The sequence below is a fragment of the Ursus arctos genome, unplaced genomic scaffold (genome assembly GCF_023065955.2).
Source record: "Ursus arctos isolate Adak ecotype North America unplaced genomic scaffold, UrsArc2.0 scaffold_23, whole genome shotgun sequence".
Taxonomy (NCBI): domain Eukaryota; kingdom Metazoa; phylum Chordata; class Mammalia; order Carnivora; family Ursidae; genus Ursus; species Ursus arctos.
The window spans coordinates 34,741,269-34,760,926 of record NW_026622908.1 but is presented as its reverse complement, the minus strand read 5'-3'; the positions used below and the strand labels follow the sequence as shown (position 1 = coordinate 34,760,926).

The 19,658-nt window shown below is 36.4% G+C and overlaps 2 protein-coding genes across 2 annotated transcripts; both read right to left on the bottom strand.

The window, feature by feature from the left end:
* Positions 1 to 2,453: 2,453 nt before the first annotated feature.
* LOC125282280 (olfactory receptor 8J2-like) lies at positions 2,454 to 3,401 on the bottom strand. The gene has a single exon (XM_048216627.2). It carries the CDS (start codon positions 3,399 to 3,401, stop codon positions 2,454 to 2,456), a length of 948 nt encoding a protein of 315 aa, XP_048072584.2.
* Positions 3,402 to 12,848: 9,447 nt separating this feature from the next.
* Positions 12,849 to 13,790, bottom strand: LOC113249434 (olfactory receptor 8K3-like). Its single transcript, XM_026490941.3, has one exon. It carries the CDS (start codon positions 13,788 to 13,790, stop codon positions 12,849 to 12,851), a length of 942 nt encoding a protein of 313 aa, XP_026346726.3.
* Between the last annotated feature and the right edge of the window lie 5,868 nt (positions 13,791 to 19,658).

Here is a 19,658-nt window from a genome sequence, read left to right as displayed (position 1 = left end):
CGAGTCCATGTGTATATGTGTGCATACACTTTGGAACCTTTGAACCAAATACTTTCTACTAATCCTTCAAAGGGGCTTTGTGTGTGGATTGTTTAGGAAAAAATTTGTAGCAAATGTGGAAAGTATAACTAGTGTAAGCTTTTTTGACACTATCCCAATGAGTGAATGAGACATGCAAGACTTTAGATTGCCCAGTTGCACAAAATATGCCAATATGGATATAAATATCTGAGGCAGAAAATGGGTCCCCTACCCTGCCAAAGAGGCCCAGAGTCGTGAACATGCTGTCCTCCACAGAAAGAGATTTGCTGATGGGATTAAGTGAAGGACCTCCAGAAGGGGAGGCTATCCTGGACTATGTGGGTGGGACCGATGTAATCCCAGGAAAGAGAGGGAGGCAGGAGAGTCCGAGTCAGAAGGAGATGTGGCAGTGCAAGCAGAGGTCAGAGTGATGGAATCACTGCTTGGAAGGGGTTGCCAAGCAAGGGATGAGGGCTGCCTCTAGAAGCCGGAAGAGGAAAAGAAACAGACTCTTCCATGGCCGTCCAGGAAGGAACGCAGCCTGCGGACATCTCGATTGTAGCCCAGGGAGACTCATTTTGAGCTTCTGACCTCCAGAACTGTGGGGTAATAAGCTTCTGTTGTTTCAAGCCTCTGACTCAGTGGTGATATGTTACAGTAGCACTAGGAAACTAACACAAATGGCAACGTGATTATGTTTAGAAAACACATATATGTAAATCAAGTTAATAAGTATACAGCACCACAGCTTTCATTCTTGACTTTAGTTCATTTAATAAAATACACAGGATTGGTAAACGTGCAAGTGTGAGTTTAGCCCTGTTGCTCCAATTCTGTTCACCAAACTAGACTCAGACAAAGGCTTTCTGTTGGGAATGTACTTCCCCAGTTGTGAGTATGTAGGCTGTTGTAGACCAATACATCCATAGAAACGTTAGACAAATGGGCAAACAGAAAATAAATTATCTATATTATATACTTTTGTATATTTATAAAGAATAAAACTTAAAAATGTTAAAGGCTAATGCTCTCAGGTTATGGCCAATTTTGTCTGTGGAGACCAGGGATAGCCACCAAACAGTGTAACTCTTCTGTTTTCAGCCAGCTATTCCACTTATTTAAAACTAAAGTTAGGAATTAGCTTATTAAACCTAGTGTCACAGTTCCTGTGTTTGGCTTGTTTCTGACTTCCCTGAAAATGTCATAAATCTAATTTATTTCTAGTCATTGCCTTACCTAGTGTGGCGTGCCCCATCTCCCTTATGACATTGTATGTTAGAAGCATTTTGCATGCGCAGACAGAAATAGAGCACAGAATGACAATTGACACTTATTTATTTATTGGCCATAGTGCCTTTGAGACTTGGTGTCATTTTAAGAACAATGAATTTTTTCTTTAATTTATTAATACTTTATTCTGAAACACTAAACAAAAATGTTAAAAGAAGTGATGTTTGCTGCTGTTAAATGTTACACCACAGATGATTAACTCCACACAATGTTAAGGAGGAAAAGAGGACTGGAGAAAATTAATTTTGCATCATATTGGGATAAATATCAACATTTGCTTTGTGCACGTGCAGACGTGAGTGGAATGAAACAATGGAATCCCCTTTCATACATTTTCTTCTGTTTTGCCACATGACCTATTTCCATGTATATCTAAGCATTTTTTGGTTTAGTTTTTATTTTCTCCTGAACATTTCTATGATATAAGTATGTGTTATGTACCAGGTAAAAAAGGACTCTAAATGGTTAAGAAATTGAAAGATACAATGCAGCAAAAAGTAAAATAAAACTTTTATTAGTCGAACAAAACAGATTTGTGGTAAGATGACCTGACTCAACCATATTCCCAAAAAATGTTTCTCTCATACCTTTTTCAGCTCTCAGACTTCCTCTTCCTTAGCCAGCAATTACAAAAACCCAGTAACAAGTTGTGTTGCACTTTAAAATGTATTTATTTTGAAAGTATTGTTTACTACATAAATAAGTATACTTTCTTTGGTCAACTATACTTCTTTGTATTAGGGAAAGTTGCATATTTGAGGTTGGAATAGAAAGGGTTAAGATCTTCCCATTGAAATCCATTGAATTTTTTTTTATTTTTTTTTATTTTTATTTTTTAAAGGTCTTTTTTTTTTTTTAATTTTATTTATTTATGTGACAGAGAGACAGCCAGTGAGAGAGGGAACACAGCAGGGGAGTGAGAGAGGAAGAAGCAGGCTCCCAGCGGAGGAGCCCGATGTGGGACTTGATCCCGGAACGCCGGGATCACGCCCTGAGCCTAAGGCAGACGCTTTAACGACTGCGCTACCCAGGCCCCCCGAAATCCATTGAATTTTTAACTTTTATTGCCTCTGCATTTAACAGAGATTAGCTTTTCAGGAGCAAATGAAAACTCTTTTATGAAGACAATTGTAGTTTTAAATTTACATTAATTTGAAAGACTGACAAGGGTTACTTAGGAATCTCTTGAATGCATCCTTCACATCCTTGTTCCTTAGGCTGTAAATGAGGGGATTCAGCATTGGTATCACCAGGGTGTAGAAGACAGAGGCCATTTTATCAGTACCTAATGAGTGGTTGGACCTTGGTTGCAAATACATGAAGAAAAGGGTCCCGTAGAACACAGTGACAGCCATCATGTGAGAGGCACAGGTGGAAAAGGCTTTTCGTCGGCCCTCTGAGGAGCTTATCCTCAAAATGGCAAGGACAATGTGGAGGTAGGATGTTAGAACAATAATCATAGAGAAAAACAAATTGGTCCCTGCAGAGGTGAACACTATTGTTTCTGGAATGTAGGTATCAGAGCAGGACAATGCCAACAAAGGGACAGTATCACAGTAAAAATGATTGATTACATTGGAAGAGCAGTATGACATGGAGAACACACAGGAGGAGACAGTCAGTGCTGTGGTCAGACTGTAGAGGTACGTGAGGGACACCAGCAGTATGCAGACCCGTGAAGAGACCACCACCATGTAGAGCAGGGGGTTGCAAATAGCCACGTAGCGGTCATAGGCCATTACACCCAGCATGAAAGTCTCAGCCACAATGAATACTAAGAACCCACCCAGTTGTGCTGCACATCCATAGTAGGATATGGTTTTCTTTGAAACCAAGAAGTTTACCAGCATTTTGGGGGCAATGACAGTAGAGTCTCCAAGATTGATGATAGCCAAGTGCCTGAGGAAGAAGTACATGGGTGTTTGAAGCTGAGAGTCAGCACTGGTGAGGGTGATGATGCCCAGGTTCCCTGCCATGGTCAGCCCATAGATCAGCAGGAAAACAAAGAAGAGTGGAATCCGGAGGTCTGGGCGATCTGAGACTCCCATGAGAATGAACTCAATCACCTGGGTGAGATTTCCTGAGGCCATTTATTTTGTTGTTTTTATCTTTTAATGGGGAAAATGGAAGGAGAGTAATAGATGGTTAGGTTGATTTTTCTGGCAGATGTAAGACTGTAGACTGTTTTATTTAAACGGGATTATTTTTGTTCATAATTAAAAGTGTCATACTTTATTTGTATTTCTCCCAGTCTTCTAAAAAATTCAGAAATATGATCTTTGTAGCTACCATTTTCAGATTGTTAGAACTGCTGTGCCAAGCTATTTATTTTCACTTGTGTTGGATAAAATGTTTATTCATTGAATATATGTTAATCTACTATATTGTATGTATTACTATTTATATGTATATTTTAAACATATTAATTATAATATTGCATGAATATGTATTTACATATACACACATCTCTGTGTATGTTTCCAATGATAAAAGATAGCGATGTGTAAGAAGTTGTTGAGCCAGGGTGACTTCCAGGGACTTTCAGGTATTTTTTCCTTAGCTGCCACTGGCTTTTTCTTTGGCCTATTCCTTTTCATCAGCCTTGGGAATTTAATTTTCTGCAGGAAATACTTTGTGTATGGTGGGTTTTCCTTATCACTTTCTACTATCACTTCCTGTTTAATTATACCAATACTGCTTCAGCTGCCCACCAACCGACTACACTTCAGTAGTCTTCTTTCTTAGTGTCATTCAGAAACTGATTTTTTTTTTTTTTTTTTACTTAATCACATTTCCTTTCTTCTGCCAAATAAACTAGTCCTTTCTATCTCTCCACTGTCTACTTGCTCAGATGCTGGTTTATCGTGGTTTTCTGGCAGCCCTTTCTTCCTCCCTCCCTCCCTCCTTTCCTTCCTTCCTTCCTGCCTTCCTTCCCTCCTTCTTCCCTCCTTTCTTCCTTCCTTCCTTTCTTCTTTCTTTCTTTCTTTCTTTCTTTCTTTCTTTCTTTCTTTCTTTCTTTCTTTCTTTCTTTCTTTCTTCTTTCCTTTCTGTCTTTCCCAGTTTGTACTTCATCCTTTTAAATTGTTTAACGCCTGTTTTGATGTTTTAAAAAATGTTACTTGTAGGTTTGATTTGCTCAGGTTTGATCACTTTGTTTTCCTCGTGCAGAGAAATATATGGAGAAGAGTGCTGACATTATTCAATATATACTGTATTCTGGGCCCAGAACTATGCTAGCCATTTCAAAATAATGATCTCATTATTCTGCAAGAGTGCTCTAGAAGATGGATGTAATTATTTCTTGGACAGTAATTATTGGACAGTTGAGGCTCAATGAGCCTAGGTCATGCAAAGAATCTATATAGGATATTGGTGAATGGTATGATTGCTTTGCTTTATGTGTTTGTTTGCTTGTTTGTTTGGTCACTTGGTTGGCTGGATGTTAGGCCACCAATTACTAGCTGTGTGATTTTTATCAAGTATTTACATTCTTGTGGTATGTGAATGTAATGTGATACTACGCAAACATGGGTTAGCACAGAGTCTGTTAACAATGAATGCAAAATAAGTAGTACCAGCAGTTCTTGTTATTAGCATGTTTTAAATGATTTTCTAATGTGGCTTCCTTTTTGTGTCTCAGTAACTCATTCTACCTCATTGAAGAGTTTTGTAGTTGAAATAGGAATAGTAAGTGAATTATAATTTTGCGTATCTAGGCAACTGAGACATGTGATTTCTAGCTATATATTTAACAAAGAAATCAGGTTGTGTTCTCCTGCAACCTAATTCTTTCTTAAATCTGTGATGTTTGTTTAATGAAAGATATTTTAATACGTACATTGAGTATGTCTAGTCAGGTTATACAACTGTGTTGTGTTAGATATCTCATAGCTCTTTTCACCTACCACCACATCTGAAAAGAAATGCACAGATAAGCTTCTGGTGGAAAACACAGTGGCGACACTCACTGTAAACAAAACATTTCCTGTTTGTTTGCTTCATGTAGAGCAGCTCAGTGCATGTTTTACTCTGAGATATAATACACTCAATAACTGTATCCTTAATTTAGCAAAGCAAAAAACGAAACAAAACAAAACAAAAACAAACAAACAAAAAAGCACACCAACAACTGTAATCTTGGATTCTGTATATGAACTTATGCAATTAGCATTTAAGGAGATATATTTGTATATATAATTACCTGTTATTAATTCCTTTCTCTAAAGACATATTACTAATGTCAAAGGTAGGATTGTTTTTTGTTTTTTGGTAAGTATATATCATTGAAATAAAGTATTTTTCTTTTGTTTCTTCAGAAGGGTTTTTGATTTGTTTCTGATGAAGTTATGTTAGGTTTTTACATATATTTTTTCAAGTTTGTTTTTGAAAAGAAATATTTTGTAAGCCTAACAAAATACTAACATGTCAGGAAAAGAACTTTAAAAATGTTCCCAATTTTGATCATTTATACTACAATTTGGCTGAGAAATCATACTGCAAATGTTTTAAATAGCTACTGAAATGATTTCAAGAGATATTCTATTGGTCTCTTACTGTACAATTTGTCTTAAACTTATTTAAACCAGAGTTGTGTTAGAGACAAACTGCATTTTGACATGAGCTGTCAGTGTGCACCTGCATCGGAAAGCCTGCCAGCTGACATCAGGGAATCTTTCCATCATAGGGTTTGTCACCTTGGGCAATGAGAAAATCAGGGAGGGGAGAAACTTCTTTTTCTTGATGTTTAGCAATTTAGTAGGTCTTCTTGGAGAAGAAATCTGATATTTCAAATCACTTAACAAGTTTCCTGTCTGGTGTAGAGGGCCTCCTAAAGCATCAGTTCTGCCAACTCTATAGCAGAAACGTTCCTCTTTTCCTAAGGTGAAATAAAATTTTCATTATTCTGTAGAAACGCTCACACTCTAAGTTATCAGCAGTGGTGCTGGGCACCGTGGTGTGAGTCATTTCCCTGTCCCTTCCACTTACCCGTCAGAGAACAGAGATTTAAGTCCCCAGAAGAGAACGGAAAAGGTATTTCAGTCCTGAGTCTGATTTGAATCCATAAAGCTCCCTAGATACATGGTCTTCACATCCAGGATGAGTACTGAGTAAACCATTGGGGTGAGCCTACCTGAACCAGAGATCACCTGAGACCGACTGCAAAGGTTCTGCAGGAGGCACGCTGAATAGATTTACAAGTGTCTGAAGTCCCTGAAGACACACACACTGAAATCAGCTTGTTTATGGGTTCAGTCCCTACCCATGAAAACAGGAATTCCCAGATAAAGTTCTGATTCCTCAGGGAAAGAAAGACCAATTATTCAAGTCTCTACACAACAATTGCACCCACAGAGTGAAAATGTGAGGATAGCCTAGGAATGTTCTTAGATGGTCCTACTGAGTAACAATGCTCTGCAATGATTCACCATCTGTGTGTTCGTTTCTTTTGAATTGTCCCCATAATGGTTGAGAAGTGTGGCTGCTGGCCCTGGGGTGGAGAAAATCCAACAGTTAGAAAGCCCAGGATTCTGGCCCCAGTCTTCCATTTTCCTGGGAATATTGGGAATAGAATTGCATGCAAAGCCTCCATTCTGGTCAAGAACAAACCCTGGTGTATTTGGCATAAAAATCACTCAAATTGTGCATGGTTGTAAGAAGACTAAATTTCAATCATTTTGGAGACTTCTATAAGGCACCCATCATTTGCCTCGTCCCAATGCTGGTTTTTAATTAAAATTATTTGATGGCAAATGCATTTTTCGTATAATTTTGTGATCTTTCTTCTTGCATGTATAAGTATTATAATTAAATATTGATAACATTTTATTTTACTTCTTCTGTTGGATTTTCTAGTCTGTAAGCTTTATAAGTAAAAAGGTTTTGTCTAAATAGTTTGTCTTCATATTAGAACTTCTAAAATAATACCCAGGGAAGAGTAGGCTTTCCAAAGATATTTGGTGACTTGCTGACTGATGCAATGAATGAGGAATAAGTGAATGAGTGAATATAATATCCATCTTAAAATTCTGAAATAAAATATGAGCTTTGGGGGCACCTGGGTGGCTCAGTCATTAAGCATCTGCCTTTGGCTCATGTCATTTTCCCAGTGTCCTGGGATGGAGCCCCTCATTGGGCTCCCTGCTCAGCGGGGGGCCTGCTTCTCCCTCTCCTGCTCCCTCTGCTTGTGTTCCCTCTCTCGCTGTCTTTCTCTGTCAAATAAATAAACAAAATATTTAAATATATATATATATACACATATATGTGTATATATATATATATATAAGGTTTTGTCTTCAGCTGTGCCATCTATCTTTAATGTGATTCTAACTTTGATAAAGAAACAATGACAACTTGCTTATCATTCTCTAGAATATTCAGTATTTTGAGCCAAGACACACTGTTCTTTTTGCATCTTGGAGTTCTTAATATGTAACACGGGTGCGGCACATTCTAGGCTCTACCATTTTTAAAGTAACAGACAAATTGTGGACCATACAGAGGAAGTAACAAAGATATTTACACATCTTAAGTTACTCATGAGAATGAATTGAAATCCTTGAGGTCCTTTCCAAATTCCAAGTATCCACAGGAAGTTTGTATTGTTGATTCCTCTGTAATGTCTAGTAGATTGTCCGTCATGTTACCAATTTAGTCTGTACCTTGCTCAGTTAACAGGACTTTATTCCCTCAGCAGTTCTGCTAACTTTCCCATCTATTTCGTGTTCCCACAATGTCATAATTTTTTTTAAATGTGTTACCTTTACACTTTCCATTTTTATTGGTGCTTTATATTATAAAAAAATTTGGACTCTCTCTTTATTGCATGGGAGGTATTGTTCATTTCTTAAGTTGTGAATATGTTATAAAATAAACTTACTTTGGTTAAACATATAAAATTCTAAGACAGGACAGGACTATCCCAAATCACAAAATTTTACCTTTCAAAGTACTTGTAAGAAACACACACATGTCTACATACATATACACACACACACATATATATGTGCTGGTAATAATATTACAGATACCATATTATTTCCAGCCCCCACCTTAAAAATAGATCTGTCTTATATGATTCTTTATTTTAAAGTAATACTTTAATTACATATAAGCTGAAATGTCCTAATCCATTTTCCTCATTCCCATTCCCTCCACCCCTTCCAGAGGCAACAGGTATTAACTATATACAACCTTTTTCAGTTTTTCCAAATCTTTCTATTCATTTTTTACTGTGATAAGAAATCTTAATATGAGATCTACACTCTTGACCAATATTTAAGTATACAATACAGTACTGATGATTATAGACACAATGTTTTATGACAATAAATCTCTAGAACTTAATCCTCTTGCAGAAGTGAGATTTTTTTTTTATGTTTTTATTTATTTGAGAGAGAGATCAGGGGAAGCACAAAGGAAGAGGGAGAAGCAGACTCCCCACTGAGCAGGGAGCCTGACAGGATGTGGGACTTGATCTCAGGCAGGACCCCTAGATCATGACCTGAAGTAAAGGCAGATGCTTAACCCACTGAGCCACTCAGGCACCTCATAAGTGAAGATTTATACCTATTGCTTACCAACTATTTCCCTCTTCTCCTAGTCGCTGAAAACCACCATTCTACTCTCTGATTCTACATGTTTGATGATTTTTTTATACATCAAACAGAAGACATCATGCAGTATTCGGCCCTCTGTGACCAGCTTATTTCATCTAGTATAATGTCTTCAAGGTTCATCCATACTGTCTTTTTTAAAAAATAAAATGTATTTATTGCTATATTTTTGCATACATGAATTATACATACTATCACTAATTGTGTGGTTTTAAAATTGTACATGTATATGTAATTTAATTTATATGTATTCTCAATAATAAATTTTGTCTATTATATGCAATAAAATAATCGCCTTTTCAATTTGCTTATAACAACCTGCTGGGAATGGCCAGCAATCCCTGTACTGATGGATGAAAGATTACTCCAGACTTTGCTGTGAAAGAGAGGAGAAAGGCAAGGGAGTCAACTCTCAGAGAGAAAGACACTTTGCTCTTCTTCTTTCCTGCCTTTATTGGGTGCTTCAGGATAATCGCAAATCTTTATTACTCTCTTTCTCAAACAAGTGACGTGTGACAAGGGGTCTTACTGGAACTAGGAGGGTCTGATTATAGGAACTACACAATATGCTAATCAGTGTGTTCTAGGAGCTCTGCTAAACACAGCCTAGGAGACAGTGCATACATTTTTAGATCACGGGATGGCTGTTTGGGCTAAGAAAGCATCAGGGAAGGCAATTCCCTGTGCCATTCCTACCTCAGCGTGGTCATACAGGCCTTGGCATTCCAAAGACCTATGCCCTCCTCCAAAACCTTCCATAGCCCCCAGCATCATCGTTGTAACATTTTAGCAAGCCAGGTATTATGGATGATTTCATGCTCTACATTAACCCCAACAACATCCTTTATTTTAGAAAGTTTTAAATTTGGTGTACTCACATTAGTTTGTATTTATTTGCAAATTACCTAACTGTAAAAAAAAAAAAAAAATTAACTATGGGGATTCTTCTAATTTAAATGCTCTGAAAATATTAACAATGTAATTATGTGTTTTCCTAAATTAAAACATATTTTTTCATAATAAATATTACATAGGAATACAATTGATTTCACATAGAATAGCCAGTTTTTAACTGACTTTTGCCATAAAATGTCTTTTCTTATAAAATTGAATCTCCTTTTATACCCTTTCATCTTTCTATTAGTCCTGGCCTGATCCTATCTCATTATCTGTTTTGCCACATGTAAATCTTCTCTACATTGTGTTATTTATATGCAAGTCATTACTGGTTAACTATACATGAATGTAACTCAACAAAATGCTATAATTCTGCAGGTAATTAAATTATTGTATATTATAACCCAAATGTCTCTTTCTGTAAGTTCACTTAGAAATACGACTGATACATAGAGGTCAGTCTCTAAATATATGTTGATCTCATCTATCTTTACTTTTCCCTCCCAAAGAACACAACAATGCTTAATGTTGATAGCCTATTCATAGAAACCACATAGTATAATCAATTGAGAAGTGTTTAGTCCTGCCTATTTTATATCTTTGTTCCTCAAGGTTGTTAATATCTTTTATCACCTTTGTATTGTGTTTCATGTCAACTATTTATGGATTTGCATGAGTTACTTTTATATTTTGCACATGAGTCCCTTGTCAACTCTTCTCTGATTCTGTAGGTCTGATTAAAGTATCCTCTCCCACTATGAGAGTTTCCTTTTCACACTATTAATTTTGATGAACAGAATTTCCATGTAAAGTTCAATTAATCATTTCAAATCTTAGATAGCTATTGTTTTGTGTGTTCTGTTTAAAATGTTGTACATATTTCTATATCACAAAGATGTCCCACTATGATCTCCATTCAACTGTTGTTGCATTTCACATTTAATCTTTAATCCAAGTAGAATTGAGTCTGTATAGGTCATGGGTATGTGTCCAGATTTTGTTTTTCAAATAATATATAAATTACTTAATAATATTTATTGAAAAGATCATTCTTTCTCTTTTGGAAAATAGTGATGCCTCTATCATATGCTAGGTGAAAATATATGTGTGGATCTGTTTCTGAAGCCACCATTCTATTCCATTGATCAATTAGTCTGATTCTGGAAAATGTTTTCTTTTGTTTTTGAAGTGCAACTGACACACAATGTTACGTTAGTTTCATATGTGCAACATAGTGAATCAACATGTTTATACGTTATGTTACGCTCAGCGCAAGTGTAGCTGCCACCTGCCACCATATAATGTTATTACAATATGATCAGCTGTATTTCCTATGCTGTACCTTTTATTCCCATAACTTATTCATTCCATAACTGGAAGTCTGTATCTTCCACTCCCCCTCACCCATTTTTCCCATCCCTGTATCCCTTCCCCTCCGGCAACCATCAATTTGTTCTCAGTATTTATGGGTCTGTTTCTGCTTTTTGTTTGTTTGCTTGATTGTTTTGTTTCCTATATTCCATATATAAGTGAATTCATATAGTATTTGTAATTCTCTGCCTGATTGGTTTCACTTTCCATGATTCCCTCTATGCCCATCCATGTTGTCACGAATGGCAAGAGTTCATTCTTTTTTTATGGCCAGGTAATATATACATTCATCTATCAAGGGCTACTTGGGCTGCTTCTATATCTCAGCTACTGTAAATAATGTTGCAATGAACATAAGGGTGCATATATATTTCTGAAGTCCTGTTTTGTCTTCTTTGGGTAAATACCCAATAGCGAAATTACTGGATCATATGGTATTCCTATTTCTAATTTTCAGTGGAACCTCCATACTATCTTGACAGTGTCTATGCCAATGTTTTCTTAAATACTATAGCTTTGTAATAGGTCATGAAATCTAGTGGTGTAACTCCTACAAATTTGTTCTCTTTCTCCAAGACTGTCTTTAACTTTTTGGCATTTTGTCTTTCCTAATAAATTTTACAATCAGCTTCCATCTTTCTAAAAGAAGAAAAAACAAAGAAGGAAGGAAGAAAAGAAGGGAGAATTCATTATAAAAAATTAAAATAGTTTTAGAAATAATTTTTTTAAAAATCTAGCTTTATTAAAAGAATTGATATCTGTTTTAGAATATGTATGTATTCTTTCTTCTTCTAAGATATTCTGGATCCTTTGCCAAAGCATTTGTATGGCATATGCCACATTTATGTCTTCCTCAATAATTCAACAATGTTTTTAAAGTTTCTAGCAAGAAAATCATGCAAATCCTTCATTACAATTTCCCTAGGTATTATAGAGTTGTTATTTCCAGCATAAAAGATGGTTCAAAATTATATTTTTACCTGTTTTTTGCAAGCGTATAGGGGAAAAAACCCTCATCCTTCATATGCTGAACTTACATGCACCAATCTTATAAAATTCACTTATTATTTTAATGTTTCAGCGTGAAGAGTAGTTTTGAATTTTTAATGTACACAATTATACCTTCTGAAAATAATCACACTTCTACTTCTGTTTTCCCAAGTATATGTAGGTATATAACAGAATCTGAGATGCCAACACCATGAGGGGATAAAGTTAAAGTATCATTAAGGCAGATATTGTTGATTATTCATTGATGTGTATATTCTACCCACAAAGAACAATAAATGCCATCTTATCTATGTCATATGCCAGTGGGATAGGCATGTTTATTTAATATTAAATGAAAGACACAAAACACCTTTTAAATAAAGAATATCTAAGGGGAGATGCATTTTAAACAAAACAAAACTTGTCTTCAATTGTCACCCAAGTACTTGGCAATGTGAGAACAGTGGTCTGGATATCAGTCTCTTGAACTGAAACCAAAGTTGATAACAGAAGGATGGTCACTATTGAAACACCTATAAGTTGAAAACAGGGAAAACATTTCTAGTTTTCTATGACTTTTACACATTATTGCTTTCTAAGCCCTGTGACATAAACTAAACTGTAGTCTATAACCTAATTTATTGTATACACAGTCTATATTGAAATCTACATAGACAGTTTGTGCCAATTTTTCCATATTCTATGCAGGGCACCTTTTACCTCTTTGTTCCTCAAGCTGTAGATCATGGGATTCAGCATGGGGATAATCAAAGTGTAAAATACAGAGGCAATTTTATCAGTATCAAAGGAATGATTGGTTTGGGGTTGCAAATACATGAAGACTAGAGTAGTGTATAATACAAGGACCACTGTCAGGTGGGATCCACAGGTGGAGAAGGTCTTGTGCCTGCCCTCTGCAGAATTCATCCTGAGGATGGCCATAAGGATGAGGATGTAGGACACAAGCACTATCACAAGGGAGGAAACCAAATTGAATGCTGAAAAGATCAGTATGATCAACTCAATGTCACGTGAACTTGAGCACAGCAAATTTAATAAGGGAAGACTGTCACAGTAAAAATGTCTAATGACATTATGGCCACAGAAGGATGACATAAACATCTTTTTGGTGATTATCACAGAGAGAAAAGCACTGTAGACATAAGGGACTGCTACCAACACCCAGCACACCCTCTGTGACATAACAATCATGTAGAGCAGAGGGTTACAGATGGCCACATAGCGGTCATAGGCCATTGCCGACAGAATGAAAAATTCACTGATGATGAACAAGAGGAAGAAAGCCAGCTGTGTAGCACACCAGTTATAGGGGATTGTATTTTGGTTAGCTACAAAATTTACTAACATTTTGGGTCCCACAGCTGTTGAATAACCAAGATCAATGAAAGCCAGGTGTCTGAGGAAGAAGTACATGGGTGTTTGAAGCCTGGAGTCCACCTTGGTGAGGATGATCACGCCCAGGTTGCCCACCACTGAGACTGTGTAGATGATGAGGAAGAGCCCGAAGAAGGGAGCCTGCAGCTCAGGACGGTCTGTGAGTCCCATTAGGATGAACTCTGTTAGCACTGTTAGATTTTGTTCATTCATCCTAGCCGTTAAGGAAAATTGCTGTGGGAACAACCATCAGAAGAGTCATTGGATTTCAGTAAAAAACATCTGTTGACATTTTAGAAGGCAAAGCCATTATGGGTAAAAGAAATCTAATTTTTAGATAAGTTAATTTAAAAAAAGACCCACCTCCATCGCTGAACCTGGAACAAAATTTAAAAAGTGTTACAACCTAAGGTATATGGTAGCCATTTTATTTTTTGTGCCAGATGCTGGCTGGGAATTTTGATATTTTTTAAAATGCTTTTCACTTAAAATACTTATAATTGGTCAAATATATCATACTTTAGAAAGAATTATAATAAACGTCATAACCCTCTGCTTTTTGCCTTTGCCACTTTTGTCCCAACCTCCAAGTAAACCATGAATAGACTTTGATTGACATTTCTCATTAGAACTCTGCATATCTAGTGATATTCCCATTCCATTACCCATTTGATTTATTAAATTGTGTTCTCATTCCACTATGCTTTTATGAGTTTTAAATATTGTTTAATGATTTTTATGGTGTTAGACAACAATTTAGCTACCCTGCAAAATCCTTAAAATGCCCACTTTAATGCACATAAATAAATTGTATTTTCTCTAGAATAGTGTATCTGAATATTTAGCACTTGCATGTGGTTTTTTTAAGTTTCTGATTTTTGTTATGTTGCACAGAAAGTAAGGCCTGCATATACGTTATTAATATAAAAAAAGGAGAATATAGCTAACATTCCCACATTTGCTTTGACCTTAGCACTAGTATTTCTGAAATGACGAGTTTAACAGTGTAGTTATATTTTTTAGCACATCTTAAGACAAGTACAAATTATTAGAATGTATTTGTTAATGCATCACCTGAAATCATCCAGTAAACTGCTATAAATACACTTATCCAAAAAAGAGAGCTATCACTCCAATGTAGGGGCTGCACTCTCAAATGTCTTAGAGGCTGGCAAATAACATTGCATGAACTACATGAATGAAAGACAAAGTAATAGGGAACAAGGGGAAATAGATATGGCATGATTTAAAGTACTCAAATTTTATCTGTTTAAATGTACATGGACAGGACAAATGATCATTTGATCCAGAGAAAGCAAACTGGGCATGGCATGGAGAGAAATGGAGTACATTTACCATATTTTGATTTGAATACTATTCTTACACCTTTATTTCATCTTCCATCAAGTAAGCCTGAAATGTTTTGTGTTAACATATTTTATTTAAAGATTGAAATGTATCTACCTCTACTTTTCCACTCCTTTCTCTTTCAGACAGTTTTTAAAGGCAAATGTTCCAAAATTTCATGGGAAAAAATTATCCATATTTTTGTACTGACTATTCCAGAGTGAAAAAATGAGAACCCCACTGTAACTCATCCTAGGAGACAAAATAATGATTTAAAAATTAAGATGTAATAATAAAAGAAACCCACAATATATGTATACACATATACATATACATACATATATATATATTTCTCCAATAAACAATATTAATATGTCATTGATATCAATTTAAAGAATATATAAGAATTTAAGAATTATAGGACAGCTTTCCAAGATGCATTGATCTCATGTTTGGCTGGATGGTTTAATTTTAGAAAATACATAATTAGAACTCATCACATTATCAGATTGAATTAGAAAAAAAAAAGAGCATTTGAATGGATGAAGAATTAATACCATTTAGAATGGACAAAAGCAATAAAAATTCCAAATAAAAGGAAAATACCATAATGACAGAATATCGTATTAAAACTACACTAAACCTACTCTTAAAAGATGAAAAGTTTAAACATTTTTGGGAAAAATTACAGAGGTCCTAAACAGATTGGTAGAAATACTATGTTCCTGGATTGCACAACTTCGTGTTATGAAAATGTCAATTGTGCTCAAATTAATCTTATTTGTATGATGCCTTTGCAATCAAAATCTCACTAAGGGAATGTGTAGAATTTGACACTGATTTAAAAATGTATTTTAAAAATGCAAATTATAAAGAATAACATAGAAAATTCTAAAAAGACCTACACTACCAGATGATGAAACTTAGAAAGCTGGAGTTATTGAGGCAATATGGTGTACACGAATGGAACAGAATAGAAACCACGAATGGAACAGAATAGAAACAGAAAAGACCCATGAATGTATAGAACTGTAGAGTATGACAGAAATGGCATGCTAGGACAGGCACGCAAAAACGGCCTATTCAATGTATCTGGAGATTGTGATTATGTATATAGCAGATGATGAAATTGGATGTTTAGGTGATCCATATAAAAATCAACCCTAGACTGGTCAAGGACTTAATGTCATAGAAAATGTTAAACTTATTATTTTTTTTCTTGAGAGAGAGAGAGAGAGAGAGAGCCTGTACATGCAGGAGGAAGATCATGAACTGAGCCCAAGTTGGAGGCTTAACCCTGAGCCACCCAAGTGCCTCTAAACTTTTATAACCATAAAAACTAGAACCTCTGGATGCACTTAATTAAACAGAAGTTTACAAGGAGGGCACGTATTGCATGGTGCACTGGGTGTTATACGCAAGTAATGAATCATGGAACTTTACATCAAAAACTGGGGTGTACTGTATGGTGACTAACGTAATATAACAAAAAATATTATTAAAAAAAGTTTACAAAAAATGGAATAAAAATTCAATATTACTTTGGCAGATAAAACTACTTCACAGAATTTGCTCTACCCAAAAATCTATTCAAATTAACAAAATACTTATAGCAAAGCAATAACAAACATTCATTAGCAGCAACCAAACAAATGACTAAGTCTAATGTCTTAAGGTACAAGAATTATACCCAAAGAAGGACTATTTCACAGCAATTTGTACAGTTTGGTAAACCTCTTCATCCCAACATCCATTTTATGGTGATTTTAAAATGCGTGGAATTCTGGGGATGCCTGGGTGGCTCAGATGGTTGAGCACCTGCCTTTGGCACAGGTCATAATATCAGGGTCCTAGGATCCAGCCCCACATCGGGCTCCCTGCTCACTGGGGAGTCTGCTTCTCTCTTTCCCCCTACCTCTCTCCTCTGCTCCTGATCTCTCTCTCTCAGATGAATAAATAAAATCTTTAAAACAAATAAACAATCTTCCCACCCAAGAAATCCTCACAAATTCCTGGAGGTCTTCTGAAACTCGATTGATTGAATATCTATGTGGCCCTCCTCCCACTGGTCCTACCCAAGCACTGCCTGGAAAGAAACAAGAAAATTGAGCATCAAACCTGACACTTTTCAGATGGAAGCAGAAATTCCAGAGCTGTACCAGGACGTGAAGAATGGACATGGAGCCCAAGGATGTCCTCTTGTGCAAATGCAAACAATCTCAGCTCAATATTCTATAACATTTTGTAAATGGTCTCAACTGAGGTAAATGGGATGGTCCAATTGAGAACGTTGCACTTCCATTACAAGGGAGGAGGGAAAGAGAGAGGGAAAGGAAGGAGAGAGGAAGATTCTAAATTGAGTTTACCAAAATGCTTACTCCCTCTTCACCATGTTTATTGTCTAGAATCTCAATATAAATGTAGAAATAACAAGAATAGAAACAAGGTCCCTTACCACCTTCAAAGAACATACTCACAGTGGTAAATATATCTCATTGCTCCAGAAAATCTAGTTATGAGAAGAGATGATTAATATGCATGATGTAATGTACTGAGTCTGGCTTTGGTGACTATACTCATAACTGTCATTTAAATGGAAGACAGGGATCCAAAATCATCCCTGCAGCTAATCTAGTAACCAATATAATCAGTGCCATCTATTCACCTTAAATGAAGACTATCTTCTTGCTCTCCGTGTGATTACTAGACTGACTGCTGTCAGAAGAATTTATGAGCATCTCCTCCCTTTGAGACACTTGCCTAGGAGCTTGAATGCAATTCTTGATTATTCCCAAAGCATCTGAGAGCAGAAAATGACGCCATTGGCCTTTGCTAATTATTCAGGGTAACTTTGATTTCCCTATAGAGGAATTTTTTAAAAGATTTTATTTATTTATATGAGAGAGAAGGAGTTGGGGGGAGGGGCAGAGGAAGTGGGAGAAGCAGACTCCCCGCTGAGCAGGGAGCCCCACACAGGGCTCTATCCCAGGACCCTGAGATCATGACCTAAGCCAAAGGCAGATGCTTAACTAACTGAGCCACTCAGGCACCCCTGTTTTTTTATATGGACAATTTACCTGCTTTCCTTAGTTGTTATTTTTATTGTATTCACTCAAATATCTGGATTTAAGTAGAGTATTTCTCAGATACATGCTCTAATCATCTATCAATTACATAAACATTTAGCATTTTCCACAATGGCTTCTTCTATGTTTTATATCTGAGGATAGAGATGAAGCTATTTATACATGACGTATAGTGTGTTAAAAGGTCAGAGAGAATAAAAATTATGAATATGTGTGTAAAGTTATTTATATTTAATTTTTCAACCTAAGGGACTAAACTGAGTTACTGATATGTAATCCACCTCCCATGTGTATCCTCATTCTGATTCCCACTCCTTCATCAGTTTCCTTTCCCTACACAAGTATCTCCTCCACAAAAGTTGATACATGTTCTTAATAAGAAATTCAGCTTTATGGGGCGCCTGGGTGGCTCAGTCAGTTAAGTGCCTGACTCTTAGTTTCAGTTCAGGTCATGATCTCAGGTTGGAGAGATTGAGCCCCGCACTGGGCTCCACACTGAGTGGGCAGTCTGCTTAGATTCTCTCCCTCTGCCCCTCCCCCTGCTCACACTCTCTCTCTCAAACTCTAAATTAAATAAATAAATCTTGAAGAAAAAAAGAAATGCAGCCTTATAAAGTGATTATAATGTGTGTTTTAAAGTGCATGTACAGATTGTTATATAACTTATTTCAATACTTCCAGGTTTCCACTCAGCTATATGGCTTTGAATTTTACTCATTTTGTACATACACACCAGTATTTTTCTGGTCTCTGTTTCATAAAATCGCTACACTCTGTCTCTACCCCCATTTACTATAGGTTTGCTGCCACAGTAACAGGCATTTAGTTAGTTCCCAATTTGTGACTTCCACACCACAATTAACTACTTTGTGTGTGTGGTCCCCACTGATCCATGAACGAACATGTCTGAAACATCACCTGAGACCCTGTTTTGGGGTAAATAGAGCACATTTAATTTACTTACATAAGGATGGAGTTATTCCAAGAGTTCTTTTATCTACATATATTCCACCATCGGTACACAGCATTTCATACGGCCAACTTGTGAATACGTATCTCTTGAACAAAGGAGTTTGCAACAAATAATTAAATCAGATATACTTTATAGAGCTGATATTGTTTTCCTTGATTTAATACATTATTATTATTTTTTTAAATCCAAGTATCTTTCAAGGTAAGAAATGGAAAAGTGTACTCACTATGCTTCATGTCAACGAAGAAGTTCAGAAATTGTAATAGAGACAGACACACGTTAATTTTAATATAACGATTTGAATGTCTGTAACTGTGACAATGCTGATAAAGTAGTTGTTGAAGTGACAAAACACTGACACATGCCTCCTAGCCGAGTGGGGGCAGGGAGACCTCCAAATCCTGCTTTTCCTCCTGGGCACCTGGCCAGCTGACTTCTCATCCTCCTGGCAGGTGTGGAGAAGTGGCTGAGCCCTAGCCTGACTCCCTCTGGAGGCGCAGCCCCTCCCTGAGTACCACCATTCTCCATCCCTGCTGTGTCCTGAGTGCCTCACACAGTGCCTTTCTCTTTCAGAGTTTTCCCAATGGTCAAGACATGAACTGCAGATAGAATTCTAAAAAATTGTGAGAGAGAAGCAAACAAAGAGAAAATGATTACAATGTAAGAGAAGAAGCC